At 39.7% G+C, this 27,737-nt stretch overlaps 1 protein-coding gene across 1 annotated transcript; it reads left to right on the top strand.

The window, feature by feature from the left end:
• Positions 1-122: 122 nt before the first annotated feature.
• LOC124261902 (oxidative stress-induced growth inhibitor 2-like) lies at positions 123-26,456 on the top strand. The gene is given in 7 exon segments (XM_046696266.1): positions 123-221; positions 15,696-15,839; positions 23,090-23,130; positions 23,132-23,224; positions 23,933-24,124; positions 24,481-24,637; positions 24,640-26,456. Coding segments are annotated over 6 exon segments (1,491 nt in total). The 5' UTR covers positions 123-221; positions 15,696-15,778; the 3' UTR covers positions 25,587-26,456.
• Positions 26,457-27,737: the final 1,281 nt, after the last annotated feature.

The following is a 27,737-nucleotide window of genomic DNA, read 5'->3' as shown; positions in this document are numbered from 1 at the left end:
GGCGATATGAGAATATAAGCACTGCGTACCAGCCAATCAACCATGCCGATACAACCAGGCAGTGAAAACGGACCAATCATCACGCACGATAGTGATAAATATTGCAGTGTCATCTGCCTTGGCAATGTTCCGATGTACGGCGCTTCTTTTCTAGTCGGGTGGATGGAGATATCTGGCATAATGTGACGCAGACAGATACAAAGGGTTCGAATGACTCGCGGGTAAGGTTTAAGCTGTTCCGTAGGTTATGAGATATGTATATAGGCCTTCACACATGGACACACACGTGTGCCTCACTGACATTACGAGCGGTGGGGTGAGAGTTATCACTGACTGACTGAGATGGTTGTCTGTGTGATGTGGTCGTGTAATATCACACCTCACTTTATGTACCATGGTATGTATTTCTAATAGAAAGAGTCTGAAAGACGGAGTTTGGCTCTAAGATCGTTATCCGTAACCACAGGTAATTCATCGTGTTGTCAAGCATTACGTAAATTTGGATCCTTCCGACTTTCGTTACCGTGTGTCGGTTCATGACAAGGAATTTATCATGGTGTTATCAAACGATCATGACCAATGGTCCTGTGGCTTGAAATATGTTGTTTAATGTTGCCAGATCGTTAATCAGTAGAACTTTTGTAGTCTTATTTCTAATATTGGTCTTGGTCGTCAACATGGTTACATAAGACACGGACATTGTGGTTTGAGGTTGTTCAGAGAGAAAATAGTTTGATGATGGTTTGCAAAGCAGTATTCCGACAAGCATGACACACGTCTTTGTTCATTGTTTGCTGACTGATGTGGAGTTAGCTTGACTTTTAGGACACATAAGACCAATGAACTTACACTGAAAACACTATATATGCCCACACCATGTAATGCGTGCTGACTTTCTTAATAACTTTCTTGTTTCTAAAGCCTGCATCTTTGAATATTCCCCAAGAATAATATATTTATACCCACTGGGAAGAATGAAATTTCAACTGCAGTATCAACTTTTTCTTGCCAATGTTGTCCCTTCTTTATCTGTCAGATTGAAGGGATTCTAAGGAGTAGTAACCTTAAAGTAGACAACTGACTACAATGAAACAGTTCTCTGTGTATCAAGCAAGACAAGAATTCCTTGCTAAATAATCTAATAACAATTGTAGTAGATGCCTAAAATCTCCAATAGGTGCTCAGTGACATAATAGATTATGTCAGTGTTTGGATATTTACTGATTTTGTGTTCTCCTTTCCTATGCACTATTCATTGCTTTCATGTTCAGTGAAGCCAAGATTGGGTTATCACTTTTAGTTATATACACACAGTGAGAGTGATGAAGTTTAATTATAAATATATTTTAGATAGAAATAAGGGGCTTAACAGGGGTGGAAATAACTTTAAAATTGCTAGTGTACTTCGGTACAGTGGCACATGTAAAATCACTTGCCCTGATCATTTTTCCACTATACCGGCCGTTTTTTTGTTGATTTTGTAAATAAACAACATAATTAACATTGGAATATCAACTGGACACCAGTACAGTGTGATATACAAAGTAGCTTGCCCGACAGAAAAAAACACTGGACTCGGGCGTCGGGCAATGGGTTATTTCCACCCCTGCTTAACCTCCATGAGCTGAATAAAGAATCACTACATACTTTCCACTTTCCTGTCTTTGAAAACCAACTCTTGGGTTTTATATTATACCCAGTGATACCTAATTCTTTTAACTTAACACCTGTAATAAAATATCAGAAATAAGCCTGTTCAATTCTCTCTTGGTTCTAGACTGCCCATGACTATCACTCATTTCACAATTATTCCAGAAAAAAAAACCAATAGAAAACTTAAAATGAAAGGTTTTTGCACAAGTCGACTGAGATGTCCCCCATTTTAGATACAGGATGACTGATGATTCACCACACAAGGTTGTGACACATGGACCGTGTGATTAGGAAAATGAAACAATCTATTACCATATTCCTTATGTCTTGTCTCTCAAACATGACGGACCGCCTCCGTGGTGTAGTGGTTAGAGCGTCCTCCCAGAGAGCGGAACGTCGCGGGTTCGACCCCCGACCGCATCATACCAAAAGACGTTAAGATATGGTACTTGTTGGTCCCTGCCTGGTGCTCGGCATTAATGGGTACAACAAGGATTGGTCGGCTCGGAGTCAGTATAATGTGTCTGAGTGGGGTATTCATGCTTCACTGCGGTATGGTATCTCAGTGGGCTAGCACTATAAAACCAGCTTCAGTCTGGGCTAGTACAAGCAGCCGCACATACACATACACACGCATGCATGTCGTCATATGAGCGAAATATTCTCAAGCACGACGTTAAACCCAATTTCACCTCACCTCACCTCAAATGTGACAGGGTGGTGGGGTAGCCATGGGTTAAAGTGTTCGCTCGTCACGCTGAAGACCTGGGTTCTATTCCGCACATGGGTACGATGTGTGAAGCCCAGTTCTGGTGTCCCCCCGCCGCTTATGCTGGAATGTTGCTAAAATCGGCGTAAAACTAATCTCACGCAAACATGACTGCCTAGTCAAGCTTGCAAGGCGCATGACATCGTCATGTCTACCCAGCCACTATACCTACATGGGCAGAAGCTAGTACAATATGTGACTTCAGATGAAGTTACTACTTCAGCCACAAATCCAAATCCCTCAAGAAAGTAAATTAAAAATTAATGTCACATTTGTATTATTTCTGCCAAAAGGTGACAAGACCAAGCTTACCCCTTAAACTAGCCCTCCCTCTATGTTTCATGTTATATAGGGCCGGAAGGGTAGCCTAGTGGTTAAAGCGTTCGCTCATCACGCCGAAGTCCCGGGTTTGATTTCCCACATGGGTACAATGTGTAAAGCCCATGTCTGGTGTCCCCTGCCGTGATATTACTGGAATATTGCTAAAAGCGGCGTAAAACTAAACTCACTCACTATTATGGCCATGCTGGTGACAAAACATGGATCGTCTTCAGGTTAAATCTGGGATTTGAAATGTGACAAGCTGAATTTTTGCAGCTAAGGGAGAGAACTTTGTCCTGCAAGTTTATCCACTTGCGTCATACATACCTCATTATCTTTATGGTACTGGATGGATAAGTCTATAAATCATGGTTTGGTATGGCCAGTTTACACTCTCAAAACTCCATACAGCTGAAGGGGCCGTGGTGTAGCCTAGTGGTAAAAGCATTTGTGCGTCACGCTGAAGACCTGGGCTCAATTCCCCACATGGCTACAGTGTATGAAGCCCATTCTGGTATCCCCCTGCTATGATATAGCTGGAATATTGCTAAAAGCGACGTAAAACTGAACTCACTCACTTACCCATACAGCTGAAGCTGTTGTGAAAACCAATGTGTGAAATCAAAACTTACAGGGCCATAGGTCATATAAAGGTAAAACCTGATATGCAGGCAAATAATAAAATCAGTTGTCTGAGTGATGTACAAAAAAAATATGTTTGAGATAGTCATGAAGACTCATTGTCTTCCATAATTATGTTAAAAAGCCACCTCTCCATGAATACACTGGATATATATCTAACTGAGCATAAATGTTATGCACTGATCAGGAATTTATTGCGATAGTCACGCGAACTTGTTGCTTTGGCAAAAAAAATGTTTATGATAGACATAAGCCTGATCTTATGTACTAATTTATAATGTGTGACAAATGCTTTGTCAAGCATGTCTAACTTCATACAAACTTGCAACTGAATATTGATTTGGGTTTTGTTTGTCTCCTTAGTCATGAAATTTATTCATTGTAAAGTACGCAGCATGTGACAATATGTTGTGGTGAGTCAGGAGATCGGCATTGTTAGGGTGTTGTACTCATATTGACTGCAAGATGGTCAGTTGACTGACATGACGGTGATGTTTTATTTGTCATCCAGAATCTTTCTTGAATTAGGCTATCAGGATTTGTGACTGATAGTTTGTCATATGTGTACAAGTTTCCCGTCATTAATCTGCTTGGTCCTAACCTGATTGCATACATGCAGCTGTTATACAGCTGCAGAATTGTTGACTCAGTGGCATAAAACATTCACTCCTAGTATCCATATTGTTCCTGCATCTCTCTAAAACCTCAAGCCTGACACTTCATTGTTCCGAGATTTTGTTCTTCTTAGCATTTTTCAAGGCCAATATTCAGTCCCAGGTCTACAGGGGCAGTGGGGTAACCTAGTGGTTGAGGCGTTTGCTCATCACACTAAAGACCTGGGTTCGATTCCCCACATGGGTACAATGTGTGCTGTGCCCTGTCGTGATATTGCTGGCATATTGCTAAAAGCGGCGTAAAACCCAACTCACTCTATCTCTCACCTAGGTCTAAAGTGTAATTTGGTTTGAATTTATTATTTGATAACTTCTTCATGTATTTATATGTCATGTTTTGTTTTTGCAAAGGTTAACTGTTTTTCACTGATAGCATGTAAAACACAGAGTTTATCACATTGAAAGAAGTGTTCTTCCAGATTAGGAAGAAATCAATGTTGTTTTCACACTGCCGATTGCTGCATCATGAACTACTTGAAGTGGCACAGGAGGCTGTGCGGAGTTGCATCCCCTAGACATTCCAGGAGCCTGTGATTGTGAATGAGAAATCCCACTTAACCCTGATTATGTTTGTTGGTGGGTCAGCACAATATTGATGTTTGTGGGTTTAACCCAAATTTCCTGCATCTGTAGCCTGCCTCAAATTCTCCAACATTAAGCTTAAGAGGAGACTAACGGGATCTGGCGGTCAGGCACGCTGGCTTCATTGACACTTGTCATCGGTTCCCAATTGCGCAGATCGATGCTCATGCTGTTGATCACTGGATTGTCTGGTCCACACTCAGTTATTTACAGACCGTCTCCATATAGCTGGAATATTGCTGAATGCGGTGTAAAACTAAACTTACTCACTCACTCCAACATTAAGCTGACACTCTCGCTTTCACACTTAGTTTCATACTCACTCACATTCACTTATTTCCTCCGTCACAGAAACTAGAACAGATCATGTTTGCCAAAGAGATGTTACACCTGAGGTAGTTTTGACCTGTTCTGTGACCTCCTTTAAGCTGTTGAATCATGGACACTTCTTCACTGTGTGGACAGAGCATGCTGAGCCTCTATGACAGGTCTTTCCAGCAGGTTCCCCCTCACTATAACACACACACAGGGACATATTCAACCCAGGTCACCCATTAGGGCCAACCTGTAATAAAGAAGACAATGAGTAATGAACAAAACATACAACCTTAATGTCCATTGGAGATGTCTGTGAATAAACACCACAGACTTGCTTTACTGAGGTAGGACTTTAATAATAACTAGATCATGTCATGATGGCTCGTACATGGAGGTCAGGGACTTTTAAAAGAGGCCTTTGGTCAGATAGTGATCCATTTTTACATGGTGTGTAGAGCTGTGGAGGACTGGGTAGAGAGGTTCAAAGTCTTCGAACACACTGCTGATGGCCACGGTGTCCTGAATCAGAACACCGCTCAAACACAATACACTTGCATTTAGTAAGTACCTCGTGAGGGCTATTGACTTTTTTAACTGAATTATTGTTTGTAAATTCTAAAATTTCAGCATCATGTTAGACATGGCCTTGTATGCTATACAACTGATGTTGGTTTGAGGTACTAGTGAGTATTGGGTGCAAGCAGTCACGCAGGACATGCTAATCCTTTCATCAGCTCCTGGTGTCATCCTGATTTGGAGAGACCCATCTCTAAGTTTCAGCATTAGTTTCCAAGTTATGCCAAATGGAAAATCAAGACTGGTAATTCTCAAAGGTGTTTTTAATGAATTGGATAGGTTTTGTCTCCTTTATTGTATTGGTTCATTTTGTACGCTTCCAATGTACTTGTGTTTTGTATTGTATTTCTTAAGTATTGTGAAACATTGTAGTAGTTTGTAAATAGTCCCAGTTATAAAAGGGGGTGGTGGGGTAGTCTTGTGGTTAAAGTGTTCGCTCATCACGCTGAAGGCCCGGGTTCAATTCCCCACATGGGTACAATGTGTAAAGCTCATTTCTGGTTTCCCGTCTTGATGTTGCTGGCATATTGCTAAAAGCGGCGTAAATCCATATTCACTCACTCACTTAAAAATTGTCAAGCACAAGCAACAAAATACTGTAACATTTTAAAAATGTCCCGCTCTGAGTTCCATTGGTCTTACAGTTCATAGTGCTCCTTGTCTAGGGCACGACCAGAAATCTCCTTGGCAGGAAAATCACCTGCAGCACACATTTATCTAAGTATGTCAGTACATTTGTTACAACACCTGCCGCCACATGATGTAATGATATGCCAAGACCTTTGATCTGTACTTGTAGAGATATCAACACTGCCTCTTTAAATACATGTCGCCCCACGTTTCCCAGAAATGTGTCAAGAATACAGGGAGATAGCAAGTGACCCAGTTGAGTAAAAATAAACATGCGCATGTGAGTCGTGAAGTTTTGCACATGTTTACATTCTACCCGCCAAGGAAGATTGTACAAACAATGATTCAGCCAAATCTGAGCGTCTAGTTTCTCTGTTATGTAAGCGAGATTCGACAACTATTTCTTCCTGGATCAGAGATCCATGAATAAGGTTAATTTATTGTGGGCTGTATGCATGAAATATTAATATTTACATGTGAATATTACAGAGAAGTGAGTCATTCTTTGAAAGAAGGAACAGCACATCAATAGTTGAATGCTGTTAACGCTATTGAGAACTCTGGGTTTAGTGCTGCAGAATGAGAGTTTCATAGTTGTAATTGTAATGGTGCACTCACGCAGCAGACATAATGACAGAGGTGAATTTGTTTTCGGGGGAAAATAGGCAGTGTGACACTCCGTAGGTATTGTAGGACTCAATAGGCATTTTCAGACTGAATAGGTTTTGAAATGCAGTTTCCACTCCTGAAGTGGCTTAATTGTTGCTCTGTGAACCACACCCTTTTTAATTTATACCAGGGCGGTTGGGCCATAGATTCAAATTCTTGGAACATTATCGTGATAAAATGGATCAGTTTGCTGTATGGAAGTCCGGAATAGTAAACTGAAATCAACTCAAATCATGTTTGCCATTTCAGGACAGATATTCTGTACATTATTTCGTGTATGTCCATCTGTCTGTCGTTCTTACTCATAATTTGGGGCGGTGGGGTAGCCTAGTGGTTAAAGTGTTCTACGTCATGCCGTAACCTAGGTTTGATTTCCCACAAGGGTACAATGTGTGAAGCCCTTTGTTGGTGTCCCTTCCTTTGATATTGCTGGAATATTGGTAAAGCAGTGTAAAACCATCACTCACTATGAATGATCCCAGCTACAGTTAGTCACAACCGTTCTGACCTGACGTACATGGCCGCTAAGGAACTGCCATCTTGAAAATGTCAGTTTTGCCAAGTAGTCAGCCATTCCTGCATGTATCATGACATTTCTTTGCAGGACATGTATGGTTTGTTGTAAAATGTTCAATGTACTTTTCTTGTGTATTTTGTTTTTTTGATCAATCAATAACTAATTACTTTAAAGTAACCTAGTTTTTCTAGTGTTACTTGGTGTAGAGATGAAACTTTGTATGAATGATCCCATTAATGGTGTCTTCAGAAGTTGCACAGAGAATTCCAGTCAGGCTTCAAACATGCCTCCCATTCTGTCTTCATCAGGGATACAGATAACTGGCATACAGGGGTATTGTACGCCTCAAAATCAATGAACATTACATAAGACATAACACAAGATTTCAAACGTATCATGTACGCACATAAATACCTTTGTACGTCTAACATTTAATTTCCGTGCATATCGTGCAAATGGAAATCTATTTTGGATAAATACTTGTCAAGAGTTTCTTTTGTGAAACGCGATTTGACACATGAGAAAACCACGGCAGTGGGAATCCCATGCATTGATATGCATCACTATTTTTTGATTGGCTAAAAACCACACTGTTCCTATTTATATCCAGTCGGACCTGACATTTCGCGAATCACACGGTCGCTCAGCTATTTCTCACTCGTCTTCAAATACAAAAACATGGTTGGAATAAGTGATCGATGAATCGTCCAGACAAACCACATCACCAACTTGCTCACACAAAAACATGTCGGTACTCCTTCAAAATTCTCAGTACACCTCCACTTGCAATATGAGGTGTAAGTACACTCGCACCCCAAAAGTTATCTGGAACCCTGTTCATAATTAAGGTTATCCTTGGATCGAGCCATGTGGCTCTCATCTTGAAATTTGTTTAGAAAGAAACTGAATGAAGACGAACAAGTTATATGGATCGACAACTTCTTTATTGCAATGGTATAGATACCAACACTGATATCAAGCAAGTGATACACGGCATGATGCACAAGGGGGATATGTACATAAAGGATAATTGAGGAGGTTGCTGTACAGTGTGATCAGACATGACTAATAGTGTTGTATATAGATAATGGCTATAAGACGGATAGACAAAGGGTAGGAGAGGGTTACAGTAGATTACTACATCCCTGCAGTTTACCATCATCTAATCAAACCTAATCAACAAAAACCCAGCCACAACTAGTTGGTGGGTTTGTTGTTTAATGCCACGTACACTCCGCAATATTCCAGCTATATGGCTGTGGTCCAGTGATCAACAGCATGAGCATCGACTACGCAATTTGGATAAGCATTGGCGACAATGTATTGGCTGAATGTAGTGATAGTAATATATTTATTAAACAACCAATTGTATGTATCTTCATGATTTAGCATTAAATATGAACTGTTTGTGACATGACTATGTACTAATATTCACACAATGTGTTGGATTTACAAAATAATTTCTCGCTTATTTGAAATTTGCTTATATTTATAGGGTAATTCTATCTTCTGCATGTTCACAAATAGAAACCATTCTTCATTTGATATCGTAACAAACTTGGGGCGGTGTTGTAGCCTAGTGGTTAAAGCGTTGGCTCGTCACGCTGAAGACCCGGGTTCGAATCCCCACATGGTTACAATGTGTGAAGCCCATTTCTGGTGTCCCCAGCCGTGATGTTGCTGGAATATTGCTAAAAGCGGCGTAAAACCAAAACTCAGTCAGTCAATCAGTCGTAACAAACTTTGTTAAAAACATATAGAACCAAGTTGTGTTCCAACGATTTGAGCCAATAAGTTTCATAGTGGATTTCATTCCTAACTAGAAAATTGAAAAGAATTTTTGTACTGAGACAAGTTATTCTATATTGTTGACTGCTAAGTTTTTTTGTGACAAGAATTAATCAAATTCAGTTTTGTTTGATTGAAAATGATTTTTGCCACCAAGATGTTTTTATTACTAGACAAGTATATCTCTTATCATGATCGTGAACTGTTAGGTCAAGCAATCAATAAATTTAAAGTGTTAGTGTCTGATTTTGATATTTATAGCTTTTGGGGTTATCTATTGTTCAAAGAAGCATGTACTGCTTGCCTTATGAAAGACAAAAATAGATATGTATATTTTGTTGGATTGAGAATTGACATTCACGTTTTGGGAGTTCAGTACAGTATGAACATTCACAGAGTGAGGTCTGAACTGTATGAACGCTGCTATGCAGCTGTTCAAGGACAGAAACTGGGGAAAGTAATTAGTAATTTTTTTATAACCTACCTCTCCAAATCAAACTAAAAGAGGGTTTAAGGAATCCTATACAGTACATTCTTTAAGCAAAACATTAACCTACCAAATAAATTTATATTTTACAATGGTAGATACAGTGATTTACAGCCAACTGGTGTAGATCAATTTTGACGGTTTATGCGACATAAAAAGATATTGTGAGAAAAGCAGCTGTTTTAAGTTTGACAGATTTTCTATGCTTATGCTAAAGCGACTAGTGCGTGAGCCTAAACCTCACTGGCAAATTCATTCAAACCTCCTCTATCAGATTGGCTTATCTCTGTGAAATGTTCACTGTGAACTAGATGTAGTGGTAAAACATGAGTAAGCATATTTGAAAGGAGGGTCGGTTATGTCAATCATTGTTGAAGGCGGGGTTTGTTGCTTGGCATCAGCTATTGATTGGCAGACACAGCATTCCTGTGAGAGCTGAGGGAGTTATGTACATAATAATTAACCCAGAGTATATTCCTCATGTGCAGTTAATTTGTCCTCAGTTTGTGATTGTGTGTCTTGACAGACAAGATACGCCACGCCACTTGTGTCTAAGGTAAGATATTTCTTTGAGAAAAGATACCAGCACTTATTATTATATTAATATCCAGATAAGTATGAAAAGTATATCTGACATACATATCAATAGTATGTTTTAATTGTAGTTGTATGTTATTTATCAACATGTTTACTCATTATTGACTTGAACATCACAGGCATTATTGAAGTGAACATGACAAGAATTTTTGAATAGGAAATTTTAAAAGCAATTTTGCTCCACATTGAATGCATAAGCGTAAATTGTTGTACTAGTAGAGGTGTGTTACGTAATGTATACAGTGGCGGATCAAAGGTCGGGGGTTGAACCCCCTCTGAAAATGACTTAAGACCACATTGAAAAAAAAATAAAATTTGTTTTCTCCCCCCACCCTTCTTTCAAAATTCCTGGATCCGCCCATGGTATAAAGAAGACAATAGACGGTGAATGGTTTGTATGGAGGGCAGTCCTGGTTATAGGTTTTAGCTTGATTTATCATGTACTTTCACAGATAAAAGCCACTATTAATTCCATGCATGGTTTGTGGTTTTGACTTGCACCAGATGATATTTTCATAAAAATAGGGAAAAGCGTTCCGATGTGTTATGGTATTAAATTTCTTGAGGGAATGGGTTTGCTGAAATGTTATGTAATTCGGAGGCTTCTGACAATAGCAGAGAATATGTTAAAATCATTGATTTTTTTTGAGAAGGCAGGCGTGCATGATTATTCAAACACTCATTATCAATTCGATTTGACATATTTATAGTCATTTAATGTATGTACCCTCATCAACAATGCATTCATTGATCAGAGACAATTAAATCTGTTTCTAGTACTTTATGTTATATATTACTCAATGAAGTGAACGGAAACATCAAGATTTACCCAATAGACCTGAAGTGAGCCTGTTGTTGTAGTGATAGTGTTATCCCCCTCAACGTGTTTTGCAGGTTTTATTAAAATGGGCTCCGTCCGTGCGTGCGTCCGTCCGTCCGTCCGTCCGTGTACATTTGTCTTTTCCGGAGCAGAACTCTAAAACCGTTCAATATTTCTTCACCAAACTTGGCACATACATGGATCTGGTGGTGTACTGGTGCCTTTTGGTTGTTTTGGAATTCTGAATAAAATATTTTTGGCATTTCCATGGCAAGAAGTTTGACTTAGACTGAAATTGGTGATATTGCTCCTTTCTGGATCAGAACTTTAAAAAACCTTTCAATACTCTCCTTTCACTTTTCTATATACACACCTAAATATTTGACATAATCATAACTTGTAGACATAATCATGAAGAGTATTTTGCCATTGCGGGGAATATTGATGACTTTGTCTTCTTGTTTTATCAACTTTTGATGTCATGAACAGCGGATCATGATATTATTTCAATACTGAAACATTGTGATGTCACAGCACTTCAACTGACTAAGTCATGCATTGATAAAATGCACTTGTGCAAATAATGGTATTTCATACAATCTTTCCTCCTTTAAAGGTAATAGCTGTCAACCTCTGACAGTTCCAATGAGTGAGAAGCTAGGGTCCAGACAGCAAAGCCCTGCCAGAAAAATTGGTGTTTAGGTTATTTAAAAAAAGATTTTATGTCATTTGGTGCTAGTTTATAAACGTTTTCAATAATGCATGAGTTTAAAGAGGTAATGAGACATTGAGGTAAGATGCATGAGAGATGACAGGTATGAGGTAATATATTTCAATATTTAACAGTCCTAAAACAATGCTCTTAGCCTTAGCAACCAGAGGCTGGAACCAATCACAACGCTAGGGATGATACTAGATGTTCACCCCTTTTAAGCAAGATGCAGTTGTGATCGTCGGTCATCACGTTTTGTCCTCACATGTTGGCGCCATGAACAGGATCTCCACTGTTTCAGTAGCTTTTGCACTGTGTACTTACATTCATTCTTGAAAAAAATACCTTACGGTGAACTAAAGAGATTGATTGATGGTCTGTTCTGGACGGTAAAGAATTTGTCTTTAAGCATTAAAAAGATGATTATTACAAAACCACACTTTTACAGATAACAAATTCCGCGTTATACTATTATAGCAATGTTTCAGGATAGATCTGATAACTGTGGCGTATGACAATGGTGTCGAAAAATAATGCTAAGTGCCGCTATAACCGAAGGATGAAGATGTTGTTTTCCATACAACTGCGTATACTTTGTCATCTGTTTAGTGTTAAATTCTTTTCAGGTGAAACAAGTTAATCATTTGTTAGTCCCTGAAGTTTACAGCTGCCACCTGTGCCTTGTCAATCTACTTGTCAAACTGACTCCTTCCTATCACTTCTTGTACAGTGAAATTAGTTTTAGTACACAGACTGTTGTTAGCTTTGTTAGTATATGGACAGTTGTTAGCAGTCTTAGTATATGGACAGCTGTTAGCTGTGTTAGTATATGGACAGTTGTTAGCAGTCTTAGGTGTATGGACAATTGTTAGCAGTCTTAGTATATGGACAGCTGTTAGCAGTCTTAGTGTATGGACAATTGTTAGCAGTCTTAGTGTATGGACAGCTGTTAGCAGTCTTAGTGTATGTACAGCTGTTGGCAGTCTTAGTGTATGGACAGCTGTTAGCAGTCTTAGTGTATGGACAGTTGTTAGCAGTCTTAGTATATGGACAATTGTTAGCAGGGTTAGTATATGGACAATTATTACCTGTGCAAGTATATAGACCATTATTACCTGTGTTAGTATATGGACAGCTGTTAGCAGTTTAGTATATGGACAGCTGTTAGCAGTGTTAGTGTATGTACAGCTGTTAGCAGGGTTAGTATATAGACAATTATTACCTGTGCAAGTATATCGACGATTATAACCTGTGTTAGTATATGGACAGTCGCTAGCTGTATTGGAGTTCCTTAAATGTAAGTACATGTTTGTTTATACATGTCAGTACATGCTCCAGTCACCCAGTGTCGGGAATACTGACCACGTCATCCACTCCCACACTGCTACCTGTCCTTGTTCTCATATCTAAGACAGACATCTTATGTGGGATGTGTCAGCGTGACGACAGCTGGGTCTGATAACCTGACTGACCTGGTCATAATGTCAACCTTGTTAGGCACGCATCCAACATGCCAAGTATGCAGCTGGTCTAAAATTACTCTAAAAAGGCAGATTTTGAATTAAACATATTCTTAGGTCACTTTTTATGTTTATTTAAAATATATACTTTTATGATTAAAATGTACACACATACTGTTTCTATAATTAAATGCAAACGTGAGTTATACTATAAATACATTTATACAGGGCTCCAGATAACTTTTTGGGGTGTGGCTGTACTTACACCTAATATTGCAAGTGGAGGTGTACTGAGAATTTTGAAGGAGTACTGACATGTTTTTGTGTGAGCGAGTTGGTGTTGTGGTTTGTGATTTATAATATTCAACACATATTCAGCTATTAAACTTCAGATATGTTAGTCGTACAAAGGTATTTATGTGCGTACATGATACGCTTGAAGTCTTACATTATGTCGTACTTCATTGATTTTTAGGCGTGCATTACGCCTGTACGCCCCTTATCTGTAGCCCTGTTTATGTGCTATTTATATTCTATACATGCAAGGTATTTTAATTTGGCATACTGTTCAGTGTTTTTAAGTTCTTGGTATGTTCGAACCAAATATGGACAACCAAAATATTGGTAATTAGAGAATAATCTAGAAACTTAAAAGAAAATCAGATTTTGATCCAAGTGAATTCATTGTGCAAGTTCCATGAAATGGTGAGTGACTTTCATTTGACATTGAATATGCCAATGCAATTTGCGCAGTTTCTAAATCAAACAAAAAACAATACAGAACCACATGGTTTTTCTCTGTACTTACCTGCAATAACAACCTGAAGAGGAAAAAGCTAACCAATTTTTGTTAATCAAATGTAGAAACTTGGGACAATTTGTAAAGATATTAGTTCTGTTGGACCCATTTAACCGTCTTTGGCCTCTTGTGCATTAAATCATGGCATTTTCACTTATTTACTACAGTATGTATATCTGTAGGTATTCTTGGTTACAACAGGTACGATAGGTCCCCAATACTGTATTCTGGTTGGAAGAGGTGATGAAATAGAATGGCTGGTTGGACTTGGTTACTTGTCTGAAAACATGTCCTAATACTACACTGGCATGAATGTTTTTAGAAAATGACTCACTGGATTGTATGGTCCTGAAGGGTGAAATAGCAAACAAACAAACACAAAGCCTCATCCATCTACCTGTGATGATTTTAGTCGCTGGACTTGGTCATGACTTGATTATTTTTAGGCCACAGTCATACAGCTGGAATATTACTGAGCGCAACAAACAGACAAGCAGTAAATGAAACAAGGTAGCAACTGTCAGTGGGTAAAATATGATTGAGATATCCGGTGAATAGTTTGACCTATATCCATGACCCCTTGGCCAATAGTGATATACGTCTTTTCAAAGTGATCCAGATTTTATTGCTCCTCCTTGGAAGGGTTTATCGTTTCTTCCATGGATGTCTGTGAGTAAAGTCGGTCAGCGATGTCTGGAACACAACGATATGTTCATGTGTGTTCATGTAAGAGTAGCCACCATGGCCTACAGCACTGGTAGAGGGTAAAACATCAAGACATATTTGTGTAACAAATGAGGTTATGTACCATTCATGTGGATTAGCTTACCATACATATTGATTAATTGAAACCAATCACTGGTCAAGGTCACAAAATATTGGCAACAAAATGTTGTTGACCTGTCATAAAGTTTCAGTTTGTTGTTCCACCATTTGAAATAATGAAGTCCTGTTTGGAAAACATGTTGATCAAAGGTCATGGTCAATGTATTTTTTTTATATATAAAACATGCATGTTATTGTTGGTTGAAGCCATTATGACTACCTTAATGGGCTTGAAACTTTACAAGCGGTCTTGTCGCCAATGTTTCCATGTGAAGTGGGGATGACGGGACCTTCATAAGGGTATGTTATGGTCATCATAGAGGTTGTTGTGAAACATGGCTGTCATTTTTTGCCAGGTAGTGATGCAGGTTATCTTGTCAAAATCTGAGACATGCAAAGTTGTTTTGGTTTTGGTGTGGGAAACCATTTTCCTACTGGAAGGATGTAATGTGTTTTAAAACTTTTCTGTCTTTGAAAGATCTTCATCTTTTTTTATCGCCTAGTTATATTACCTAGTTATCACCTAGTTATATTACCCTAGTTATATTACCTAGTTATCACCTTGTTATATTACCTAGTTATCACCTATATCTCTTAAAAGGTTTTAGTAACACTACAGCTATGTTGGAAAGCTACTGTAAACATACTTTGTAATTTGATAAATATTTTACGTTTGCTTTGTATTTTCATCGCTAACAGTGTGTCCCACTTTCAAAACCCCCATTAAAATTGCAACTCATCTTAAGGTGGGTCACGTAATTGGATCCTCATCGCTTGTAGTTGTAATGTTTGATTAGTTTGTGCTGTGCTCATTAGAACTTTCTCCAAAAGCTTATGCCAGTTTGGGTTGTTTCAGCTGCAGTTGGGCCCACAGTGTAGGTGCTGCGTGGTGAGGTTTTGCTGCTGCTGCTGCTGCATTGTGGGTAGTCGTGCACCAAGATGACCTCATCCTCGCCTTGCTGTGTCAATGGGGCTGTCCACACGGATGTCGTCATTGTTGGTACGTACACACTGCAGTATTGATTTCTGATGATATTGATTTTCAGGGCAAGCCTATGATCAGTGAGACGATGATAAACACTTCCTGCCATAAGGCCCATACTATTTACTTTTTCATGCAGTAGTTATGAGGTTCATCACTGTGTAGTTTTCAAGCCAAGGATATGTGCATTTCTTTTCCAATTCAGGTGTGTATAGTCGAACAAATGTATATTTTTCTAGGATGGGGGGTGGTGGGGGAAGTCTGGACATTTTTTGCATTTATAGACAAACAGTGAACATATAGTTCTTTTTAACTTGTTGAAAGTAGTTTCCAACCATTTTGGGGGCTTACAATGGATTAATATAATGGATTTAACACAATGGATATTCAAACTCTTCACTGTGTCCTAGGGATATATTTTTGTGTTTAGAAATGATCATGTGGTTATCCTGGTACAGATTAAGAGTGGGCCTGGTAGGTGTTCTGAGCTTCACTGGGGACCAATGTTTGTCTGTAGAGAGGCTTAATGGATTCAGTGGTCAGGTTTGGTGTCTGTGTATGCTGATGGTATGGACTTTCACTTATTATGTCAATCACAACATTATCTGGTTCAGACTTGATAATGTTTAGTTAACTGTTGTAATACAGAGTGCAATATTAAACACTAAATAAACAAATTGTAATGTGTTTGCAAAACCAAATCAGCGCTTCTAAAAGGCCAGTGATTTTTATGACATGGTTTCCAAAACCAGTTGAATATAAAATTAGAAACGTCTCTCTTTTTGTTAAGCCTTCTTACAGTTTTAAAGTTGTTGTTGAAGTGGAAATAAAATAATGTTTCAATTAAAAGTATGAAGTTTGTTAGCACATTTTACTTAAAATATGTGTAAACGTGGTTAACAGAAGTAGTTTTATTTCACATTTGTAAATGTTTTGGTAGGTAGATCATACAACAAGGGAATTGTCATGCATTGCTTGAGGTGATATCTAACTAGTTCATGTTGACTTGGATTTATGACAGGCTTAGTTTTATACCGGTGTTTTTGTGTTGACATTGTACTCTGTTCAGACCTATGTAGATTCAAATAAGCAGGCCTAATATGGAGCTACTATTTCCTACGGTCAACAAGATGTCTTAAAGGTTAGGCTATGTCAGAGACCATATAAAAGATCTGTTATATGGTCTCTGGTTATGTGTAGTTAGTACATCTTCAATGTGAACAGTTTCATGGAATTTGTGGATCTAGATTTTAGATAAGGGATGGAATAGTATGGCCTGGATTAGGATAGCCTGTACCACATAGCATGGGCTAATATTGTCTGGGTTAGTATAGCCTGTACCACCTAGCTTGGGATAACATGGCCTGGGTTAGTATAGCCTGTACCACCTAGCATGGGATAATATGGCCTGGGTTAGTATAGCCTGTACCACCTAGCATGGGATAATATGGCCTGGGTTAGTATAGCCTGTACCACCTAGCATGGGATAACATGGCCTGGGTTAGTATAGCCTGTACCACCTAGCATGGGATAATATGGCCTGGGTTAGTATAGCCTGTACCACCTAGCATGGGATAATATGGCCTGGGTTAGTATAGCCTGTACCACCTAGCATGGGATAACATGGCCTGGGTTAGTACCCACCTGGCATGGGATAACGTGGCTTGGGTTAGTATAGCCTGTACCACCTAGCATGGGATAACATGGCATGGGTTGGTATAGCCTGTACCACCTAGCATGGGATGATATGGCCTGGGTTAGTATAGTCTGTACCACCTAGCATGGGATAACATGGCCTTGGGTTAGATATATCCTGTACCACCAAACATGGGACAATATGGCTTGGGTTAGTATAGTCTGTACCACCAAACATGGGATAATATGGCTTGGGTTAGTATAGCCCTGGGTACCACCAAACATGGGGATAATATGGCCTGGGGTTAGTATAGCCTGTACCACCAAACATGGGATAATATGGCTTGGTTAGTATAGCCTGTACCACCTAGCATGGGATAATATGGCCTGGGTTAGTATAGCCTGTACCACCTAGCATGGGATAATATGGCCTGGGTTAGTATAGTCTGTACCACCTAGCTTGGGATAACATGGCCTGGGTTTGTATAGCCTGTACCACCTAGCTTGGGATAACATGGCCTGGGTTTGTATAGCCTGTACCACCTAGCTTGGGATAACATGGCCTGGGTTAGTATAGCCTGTACCACCTAACATGGGATAACATGGCCTGGGTTAGTATAGCCTGTACCACCTAGCTTGGGATAACATGGCCTGGGTTAGTATAGCCTGTACCACCTAGCATGGGATAACATGGCCTGGGTTAGTATAGCCTGTACCACCTAGCATGGGATAACATGGCCTGGGTTAGTATAGCCTGTACCACCTAGCATGGGATAATATGGCCTGGGTTAGTATAGCCTGTACCACCTAGCTTGGGATAACATGGCCTGGGTTAAGTATAGCCTGTACCACCTAGCATGGGATAATATGGCCTGGGTTAGTATAGCCTGTACCACCTAGCTTGGGATAACATGGCCTGGGTTAGTATAGCCTGTACCACCTAACATGGGATAACATGGCCTGGGTTAGTATAGCCTGTACCACCTAACATGGGATAATATGGCCTGGGTTAGTATAGTCTGTACCACCTAGCTTGGGATAATATGGCCTGGGTTAGTATAGCCTGTACCACCTAGCTTGGGATAACATGGCCTGGGTTAGTATAGCCTGTACCACCTAACATGGGATAACATGGCCTGGGTTAGTATAGCCTGTACCACCTAACATGGGATAACATGGCCTGGGTTAGTATAGTCTGTACCACCTAGCATGGGATAATATGGCCTGGGTTAGTATAGCCTGTACCACCTAGCATGGGATAATATGGCCTGGGTTAGTATAGCCTGTACCACCTAGCATGGGATAACATGGCCTGGGTTAGTATAGCCTGTACCACCTGGCATGGGATAACGTGGCTTGGGTTAGTATAGCCTGTACCACCTAGCATGGGATAACATGGCCTGGGTTAGTATAGCCTGTACCACCTAGCATGGGATAATATGGCCTGGGTTAGTATAGCCTGTACCACCTAGCTTGGGATAACATGGCCTGGGTTTGTATAGCCTGTACCACCTAACATGGGATAACATGGCCTGGGTTAGTATAGCCTGTACCACCTAGCATGGGATAACATGGCCTGGGTTAGTATAGCCTGTACCACCTAGCATGGGATAACATGGCCTGGGTTAGTATAGCCTGTACCACCTAACATGGGATAACATGGCCTGGGTTAGTATAGCCTGTACCACCTAACATGGGATAACATGGCCTGGGTTAGTATAGCCTGTACCACCTAGCTTGGGATAACATGGCCTGGGTTAGTATAGCCTGTACCACCTACCTAGCATGGGATAACATGGCCTGGGTTTGTATAGCCTGTACCACCTAACATGGGATAACATGGCCTGGGTTAGTATAGCCTGTACCACCTAGCATGGGATAATATGGCCTGGGTTAGTATAGTCTGTACCACCTAGCTTGGGATAACATGGCCTGGGTTAGTATAGCCTGTACCACCTAACATGGGATAACATGGCCTGGGTTAGTATAGCCTGTACCACCTAGCTTGGGATAACATGGCCTGGGTTAGTATAGTCTGTACCACCTAGCTTGGGATAACATGGCCTGGGTTAGTATAGCCTGGACCACCTAACATTGAGTAATATACTAATCTGATAACTGATATGGAAAAATATTGTGGGTTGCATAGCCATGTACTCTTTAAGGGTAATATAGCATGGGATAATATGGCCAGCTGATACCTGGGATAATATAAAGGCAGAAGCTGTGCACTGAGCTTTATGATGCAATAAACAGATCAGTGTTTGCCATTCCACACTTCCCATTCTGTGTGACATGCAGCTCGACATGTGGGAAGTGAGCTATCAGTGTTTATTTACTGCATATATCACAAAAGCAGGTATGACTGGCTTCACTGAATGAACAGTCAGTGTTACACTGGGTGTAGTATTCCACTCCAGGGGAACATGTCACCATCAGTAAAGTTGTTTTACATTTATTTGCATGTTCATTCATTGTAGACTGTTAGTACCAGACAGAACAATGGAGTTTCAATTTTGTTTGTTTGTTTGTTTGTTGAATACTGCTGTAAATAATCCAGTATGGACCTACCAGTAACCCAGATCTTCAGATGGATTAGGAGCTGTGGAACCTAGCCTATGTCAGCAGCAGAGGCACAAAAACAATGTTATGTTTCCACATTAGATCTAAGAGAATTGGAAACAACATGAAAGAAAACCTCCACCAGCTGTTGTGGTAATGGATTGGAATATTACACTGTAATTAGGGTTTCTATGGCAACAGAGAAAGTGTGTTGCCACTTCCACAGTCTAGTAAATTATTTGCATGTAAACATGGGAAAATGGGCAGCTTAAGGGCAACAATCTGTTGCAGACTGGTCGGTTGATGGAATGCCTCTTCATCAGTGTGTATTTGCTATATACATCAAGAACGTTACTCATCTGAACTAGGACTAACTCAACATTCTTCCTACGGGCTGCAGGAGTTAGACATAATGGTGTGGCAGTATTGGGAATATCTTAAGTTTGTTTGTGGTTAAATGCCGATACGACAATGACCTGTCAATAATCGAGTCTTGACCAAACCAACATAATGTCATACACAGGACTGTGTGAAGTTAACATGCATACCAGGAATGACTAGTCTGCTGTGAAGGTCAACAAATATGTCCAAATTGGAATTACAAATTTTCCAAATCTTGTTATAGCTTTGTACGGGTTATTTGTTTTTTTTACTGACCAATTTGAGTGTAATGATAATATTTTCCCCATATAACTTGCTGAGGACACCAGTTTGGATGCATGGATAAATCCCGGTATTTCTGGTATTGTATTTGCTGTAAAAATAGTCAACTTTCTAGAGCTGTAGTGATTGTTTAGCCAACTGAAAGCACACCCCTAAACTGCCAAATGAGGGAGTGAGTTTAGTTTTACGCCACACTCAGCAATATTCCAGCTATATGGTAGTCGTCTGTAAATAATCGAGTCTGGACCAGACAATCCAGTGATCAAACTGCCAAACAAAAAAACATTGACCTAAACAAGTGTATTTGTCTTTTTCTAATTTTTGTCTCCACCCTAGCTGATATAACAATGACAAGAAAGTATTGCCTGGCTAGTTGGTGCAGAGGTTTCAATAATAGACATATAAAGTTTGAGATGCCCATCCCTGTGGAAGGTATCTCCTTTCCTTGTGGAAGTAATTGTAGTGAGTGAATGACAGAGATACATGCTTGATTACCCGACATGTAACTTTGGGGTGTGTTTAATGACCTTACAGGGTTGAGTGGAACGCTGAGTAACGCTGCAGATGCAAGTCATTCTGACTCAGCAATGCAAAAATGAAAAAATGTAAATTTACCATCTTTCTTTGTCCTTGAAACAAATGTCATTTGAAATAGCTGTACATGGAATTGCATGGTCTGTAATTGGCATGTGAGTAAGTGTTTTTAATCATGGCAGTGTTCTATAGTATGACAAGGCAGGTTGATATCTGCATGTGATATCATAAAAGTACATACTTAGCTTTATAGGTCAGAGGCCCTGCTATGGGAAAAAAACATGAGCTTTGATGAAACCCATCCACTGGAACGCTCATTCAGTTGCGCTATACATTTGGTACCACTCGTCATCTGCTGTGGTCTGACGTATCGCAGTGTCCTGTTTAATGATGCACGGCGAACATTGGTTATCTCGGGTTAAAGGGAAGGAGGGTGGATGTAAATGTGTTCGGTTGTATTTGTACTGAGTCATCAAGAATGTTCTAGTTATTCACTACAGGTAGTGCAAGAATGCTGTGCAAAAATGTGCTTAGTCATATGAGAGAGGAATTCATAAGGAGATGTTTATTTCCATGGCCGTGTTTTTGTCAAGTGTATACTCCACCTGTTTTTTAGAACTATGAACATAGGCGTGTTACTGGTATATATTCCCCACCTATAAAGGCCATGCTCTATATGGTTGTTCTAGGGGCCACTCGGTAATGCTGAATGTGAATTGTCACGTGCATATATGTGCACTAGTTTCCTTGAAATGTTGTATACGTGGTGTATACCTTATACTTGTATCCTTGCAATGCTGTATACATGGTGTATACCTTATACTTGTATCCTTGCAATGTTGTATACATGGTGTATACCTTATACTTGTATCCTTGCAATGCTGTATACATGGTGTATACCTTATACTTGTATCCTTGAAATGCTGTATACATAGTGCATACCTTATACTCTTGTATCCTTGAAATGCTGTATACATAGTGTATACCTTATACTTGTATCCTTGAAATGCTGTATACATGGTGTATACCTTATACTTGTATCCTTGCAATGTTGTATACATGGTGTATACCTTATACTTGTATCCTTGCAATGCTGTATACATGGTGTATACCTTATACTTGTATCCTTGCAATGCTGTATACATGGTGTATACCTTATACTTGTATCCTTGCAATGCTGTATACATGGTGTATACCTTATACTTGTATCCTTGCAATGCTGTATACATGGTGTATACCTTATACTTGTATCCTTGCAATGCTGTATACATGGTGTATACCTTGCACTAGTTTCCTTGAAATGTTGTATACCTTATACTTGTATCCTTGCAATGCTGTATACATAGTGTATACCTTATACTTGTATCCTTGCAATGCTGTATACATGGTGTATACCTTATACTTGTATCCTTGCAATGCTGTATACGTGGTATTTAGTTGGCACTTGTTGCCCTGCTGTGCTGGACAAGGTTGAGACCATAGTCAGAGTTAAATTCAACTGACTGCAACAATGTCAGGTCATGTCCTACTCAGGTTGCATCCTCACTTTATGCTTAGTCACTGGTGGTGTCTTTTTCCCTTTGAGCTGATATTATATAACCGCGTCAGAAAGTGGAAAAAATTCCAACGAAAATGAAGGTTGGAATATGTGCAGCAGCTGAAGCAAAAAACTAAAAAAATGCAAGTGAGAATGAATATTTTGAGTGAAAATGGGATTATGTATGTGGAAGTGTTTACTGGAAAGAGTAAGCAAGGATCAGAACACGTGCAGGAGACATTCAGGTGTTTGTTCACAGCATCAGAATCACATGGCTCGTCGTAGTTGGTGCTCACATCAGTGTATGGTTTCACTCATAATCTTTTCTTTCTTTCAGGAAATGGCCCGTCAGCCATCAGTCTGTCCTTCATGCTCTCGGGGGAACCGGCCTTTCTTCAACGGTGCAATACATCCAAATGACATTCTTACCAGAAAGCTTCAGAAAGCTAAGGACATCTCCATTGTAGATCAGGTATAGTGGCTCGTCTCTAGGCTCAATTACAACAGAACCCGTGAAGATCTGGGGTAGAATTGATCTTCAGTAACCCATGCTTGTCGTAAGAGGCGACTAATGGGATCGGGTGGTCAGGCCCGCTGACTTGGTTGACACATGTCATCGGTTCCCAATTGCGCGGATCGATGCTCATGCTGTTGATCACTGGATCGTCTGGTCCAAACTTGATTATTTATAGACTGTCGCCATACAGGTAGAATATTGCTGAGTGTGGTGTAAAACTAAACTCACTCACTCACTCAATTACAACAGCTGTGGTAGTATTGCTCTTGTATATTTAAGCATTGACGAGGTGAATATCTGTGTGCTGGATTTACAAAAGTGTGTGCATCATTTTTCCAGTTTACAACTGCAGTCGTACTGGAAATCAGTACTTATAGATTTATCAAAGCTAATAACTTCACAGACTTTTCATTTGATCATTAATATGCCCAAACTGTAGACAATGTTGTGAAATCTGTGACATCCTTTAGCACGGTGATGCAAATCAAGCCCTGCCCATTCTCTCATCAAAGCCCTGCCCATAATCTCATCAACCAATCAAGAAACAGTTGTGTATTTGTAGGCATCATCTTTTTTAGGGTGTGTTGGTATAGTTTCAGTCAAATGGCACAGAATCACTTGCTCTTTATTTTTTCTGTGTTATCATCATTCTGTGTGTTTCAGGACCTGGAGTTTCTGTCTGAGGGTCTCGAGGGCAGATCCCCTAACCCAGTGGCCTTACTCTTTGATGCCCTGTCTCACCCAGAAGCAGATCTAGGGGCAGATAACTCCACTGTCTTGGACTGGAAGCATGAAGAACAGTATGAAATACCCCATGCAGTTCTCGGCAAGACCCGTCCAGGGGGATCATGGCAGGTACGCTTAGATCTATTATAAAAAAATTCATCCATGTATAATATTCCAAAAATTTTAGGATCAAACAGTTTCTATTGTAACCATAGTTAATCTGTCAAGTCCTCAATTTGTGGATATGCATTCTTTAACTTGTTTAAGTCATGTACATCCAGAAGATAATGATATTATTCACTAACTTGTGAATCAGCCATATAGCTGAAATACTGCTGAGTCCGACGTTGAAGAACTAACTAACTTGTTAAGATAACAGACCAGTTTCACTCTTCTGTTTGTTATTAGAATTTTTCTGCCTTGTGTTCAATGAGTGTCATTGAAATGTTTGAAAAGTTTTAACTCAGATAATTTCTATCCTCCAGCGAATGGATGGCAGCATGCAAACAGTGAGCCAGAACAACTGGATGGAGTTACCCACAGTTCCCTTCCGAGAGTGGCTGGCCAATCGCAAGAGTTCATCTATACATACGGGTAATCACTCAGGGAGAGCCACGGTCGGAGACGTGAAAGATTATTACTCCGGTTCGTGAAGGAAAAGAATCTGCAACGCCATTTCTATGACTATCACACTGTAACATCTGTTCAGAAGGTGTTCCAGGTTCGAGCCTGTGCCGACAGTGAGAGTGGGGAGGTGGAACCGTGTTGTAAGAACGTCAAGAAGAATCATGGTTACTTGTGGGAGGTTCGAGGCTACAGACTAATTGCTGAAGACTGTGACTTCGACAATGGCAACACGATCAGGGAGGAGTTTTGCTTTGTGTCTCATTACGTGATACTGGCCACTGGGACATACGACATTCCAAACCGTCTTGCAATTACAGGGGAGACCTTGCCCCATGTGGTCCATTCCCTACCAGACTTCGAGAAGATCATGAAATCAGGGGAACTGACTGGATCGTGTGACCCTGTGTTGGTGATTGGTGCCGGTTTAAGTGCAGCGGACACTATTCTCATGGCAACTGAGTACAATATCCCGGTGATTCATGTGTTCCGTCGTGGACCGAATGATCCGTCTCTGATCTTCAGGAAACTGCCGGTGCCCATGTATCCTGAGTATCACCGTGTGCACTCCATGATGCGTGGCAAAACAGAGACTGAGTTATACAAACCATATTCCAAACACAAGGTTGTGGAAATTAAGTATGACAAGAAAGTTCTGATACAGTCAGTACAGGGTGACACGATTTCCTCGTTTGATACCTCGATTGTTGTTGTAATGATTGGGTCGAGGTCAGACCTGTCATTCTTGCCAAACGGAGGGCGCAATTTGGGGGTGGTTCAAAACTGGCAAATTGACAGTAAACACAACCCATTTCAGATTAACCCCTTCACATACGAATCCGTCTATGAACCAGGGCTTTTTGCCCTCGGACCTCTGGTCAGTGACAACTTTGTCCGTTTTGGCATCGGAGGAGCTCTGGGCATTGTTAACTACTTACGGAAGTGGCGAAAAGCAGAAAGTGTGTAACTGACGAATGGTTGTTATATTTTTACAGGCTGGACAGACTGGATAGTGTTGTTGCATTGTGTCACTTATTTTCTTAAATATTTTGTTTGTCCATGATTAATCGTTAATCTTTGTTTATTAATTTGTGCGATGAAAATGGCATGGATAATTCAGGGCATTTTGAAAATGGTTTCTGTAACCATGGTAACACACTATTTATTAATCTCCTGCTGGAATATGAGAATTTCATATTTCATTGAGTTTCTGTCATTTGTTGGATGTATTTCTAAAGATTGTCACTGTCAAAAACTACTTGGTGTTTATAAGATACTAATCAGGTCCAGAGATCCAGATTTGAGAAATGTGTTTCTGATAAATTCGTCAATTCCCTGAACATTATTCAATTTTAATGTCTCCAAAACATATGTATTGATTTTATGAAACACAAAATAGTGGTTTAAAAATTAATTATAGTCACAGCTTTGGGCAAATTGGAAGTCTTATGAGTCAGAATGTTTGGCAGTGTAACAAAATGTATCTGGCTTATATTGTTCAGGTTCATTGTTTGGTTGTAGGGCTCAGTGGATTATTGGGGCAATCTGGAGAGCAGCTGCTTCACAATTCAGAATTAATAAACTTATTGAAGGTATTGGATTTGTATTTAATGTAGGTCATGTCATATACACTTGTATAATAGCATACATGTTTGACACTAAAATATGACTAATACCGGGTGTTATTTTCTGTCAGTGAAAGTACTGGCAGGAAACATGAAGGTAATAGTTTGTATTCATTTATAATATTTCCCAAGATACTGCTGCTAATATGACGACACATTGGCCAAACCATAATCATCAATTTGCTCTTCGTAAGAATAAAATATAGTTTTTATGTTAATGTTTTTACTTTGGAATAATGTCAGTATGTATTGGTCTGTAATTTTGCCCTATGTGACTGTACTGGTATTGGAACGCAAATTTTCAACTTCTGTACAAATTATTTTAAGGATTCTAACAAAGTGCCAAATGGATATATTTCTTAGGTTGTTGATAGCAGTTTACTTGAAATAGTCTTCTGTGTTGACTTACAGTCGATACTGTCTTGTCATCTCCTATAATCCCGCTCCCAGAGTTGTCTCTGACTTCATAGTGACAGATGGTGCAGTCTGTTACCATGTTACTCATCATTGCAAACTGTAACCATGGCTACACTTGAATACCTACCAATAATGGCGATGAACCTGCTGACTGCAGTTTAGCTGGACCAATATGAGGTCGATACCCTGAATACTTACTGACACTTGATAACCACTGTACGATATGAAAGTTGAAACATGCCCGTTTTTCATTCATTAGGCCAGACCAATTTAATTTCTTGTTTTATGGATTTTTTGCCCTCAGAAAACCTAAAGGCGTGGGGGTGGGGGGATGGGGGGGAATCACTAGTCAAAGTAATATTCCTTCTAAATACTCACAGTATTTTACTTTTGTCAATTTATGAAGTGTATATGGGGCAAAAGACAATCTGAAAAAAACTTTTTCTGTAAGTTTACATTTTTGGCCAATAAAAGCATTAGGATTTTGTTTTTTGAGTGGGGAAAATTAATCTTGAAAAAATACGGCAAAAAACATAGATTAACTGAACCAACTTGAAAACCGTTTAAACAGGAACAGAGTATGTTTATCTACCACCATGCGTTAAATGTTATTTTTCTTTTGGGCAAAGTAATTCAAACTAAATATGAAGAATAAAGTATAGTTGGGAAATATAATTGTTACCTTGTCAAGATTTCAGAATCCTAACAGCAATATCAATAGAAATCTCAGTTGAAATCAGTAGCGTCATTATCAAGTTTAGACATTGCTTGAAGTAGGTGCTGTTGACTTTGTTGAACATAACATTTGGCTGTATGGGAGCTAGTCACTAAATACAGAGCTGGGCCCTTATTCACGAAACGTTTGTAGCCCTAAGAATTCTTAACTTTGATTGTAACCAATGTGTTAAGAATGGGCTTAAGAAGTTCATAGGGCTACGAACATTTCGAGAATAGCTAGCCTGTAGAACTTCAGATTTGTCAGAATGATGGTGATCATAAATCTTGGGTGATGTGTTTGTGGTGTAATCATGTGTGTTGGTCTGCTACATCTTAATGACTGGTTACAGGGACCTTAG

This window comes from Haliotis rubra, unplaced genomic scaffold, assembly GCF_003918875.1.
Source record: "Haliotis rubra isolate DU_JTF1 unplaced genomic scaffold, ASM391887v1 Scf815, whole genome shotgun sequence".
NCBI lineage: Eukaryota > Metazoa > Mollusca > Gastropoda > Lepetellida > Haliotidae > Haliotis > Haliotis rubra.
This window is presented reverse-complemented; position numbering and strand designations above follow the sequence as displayed.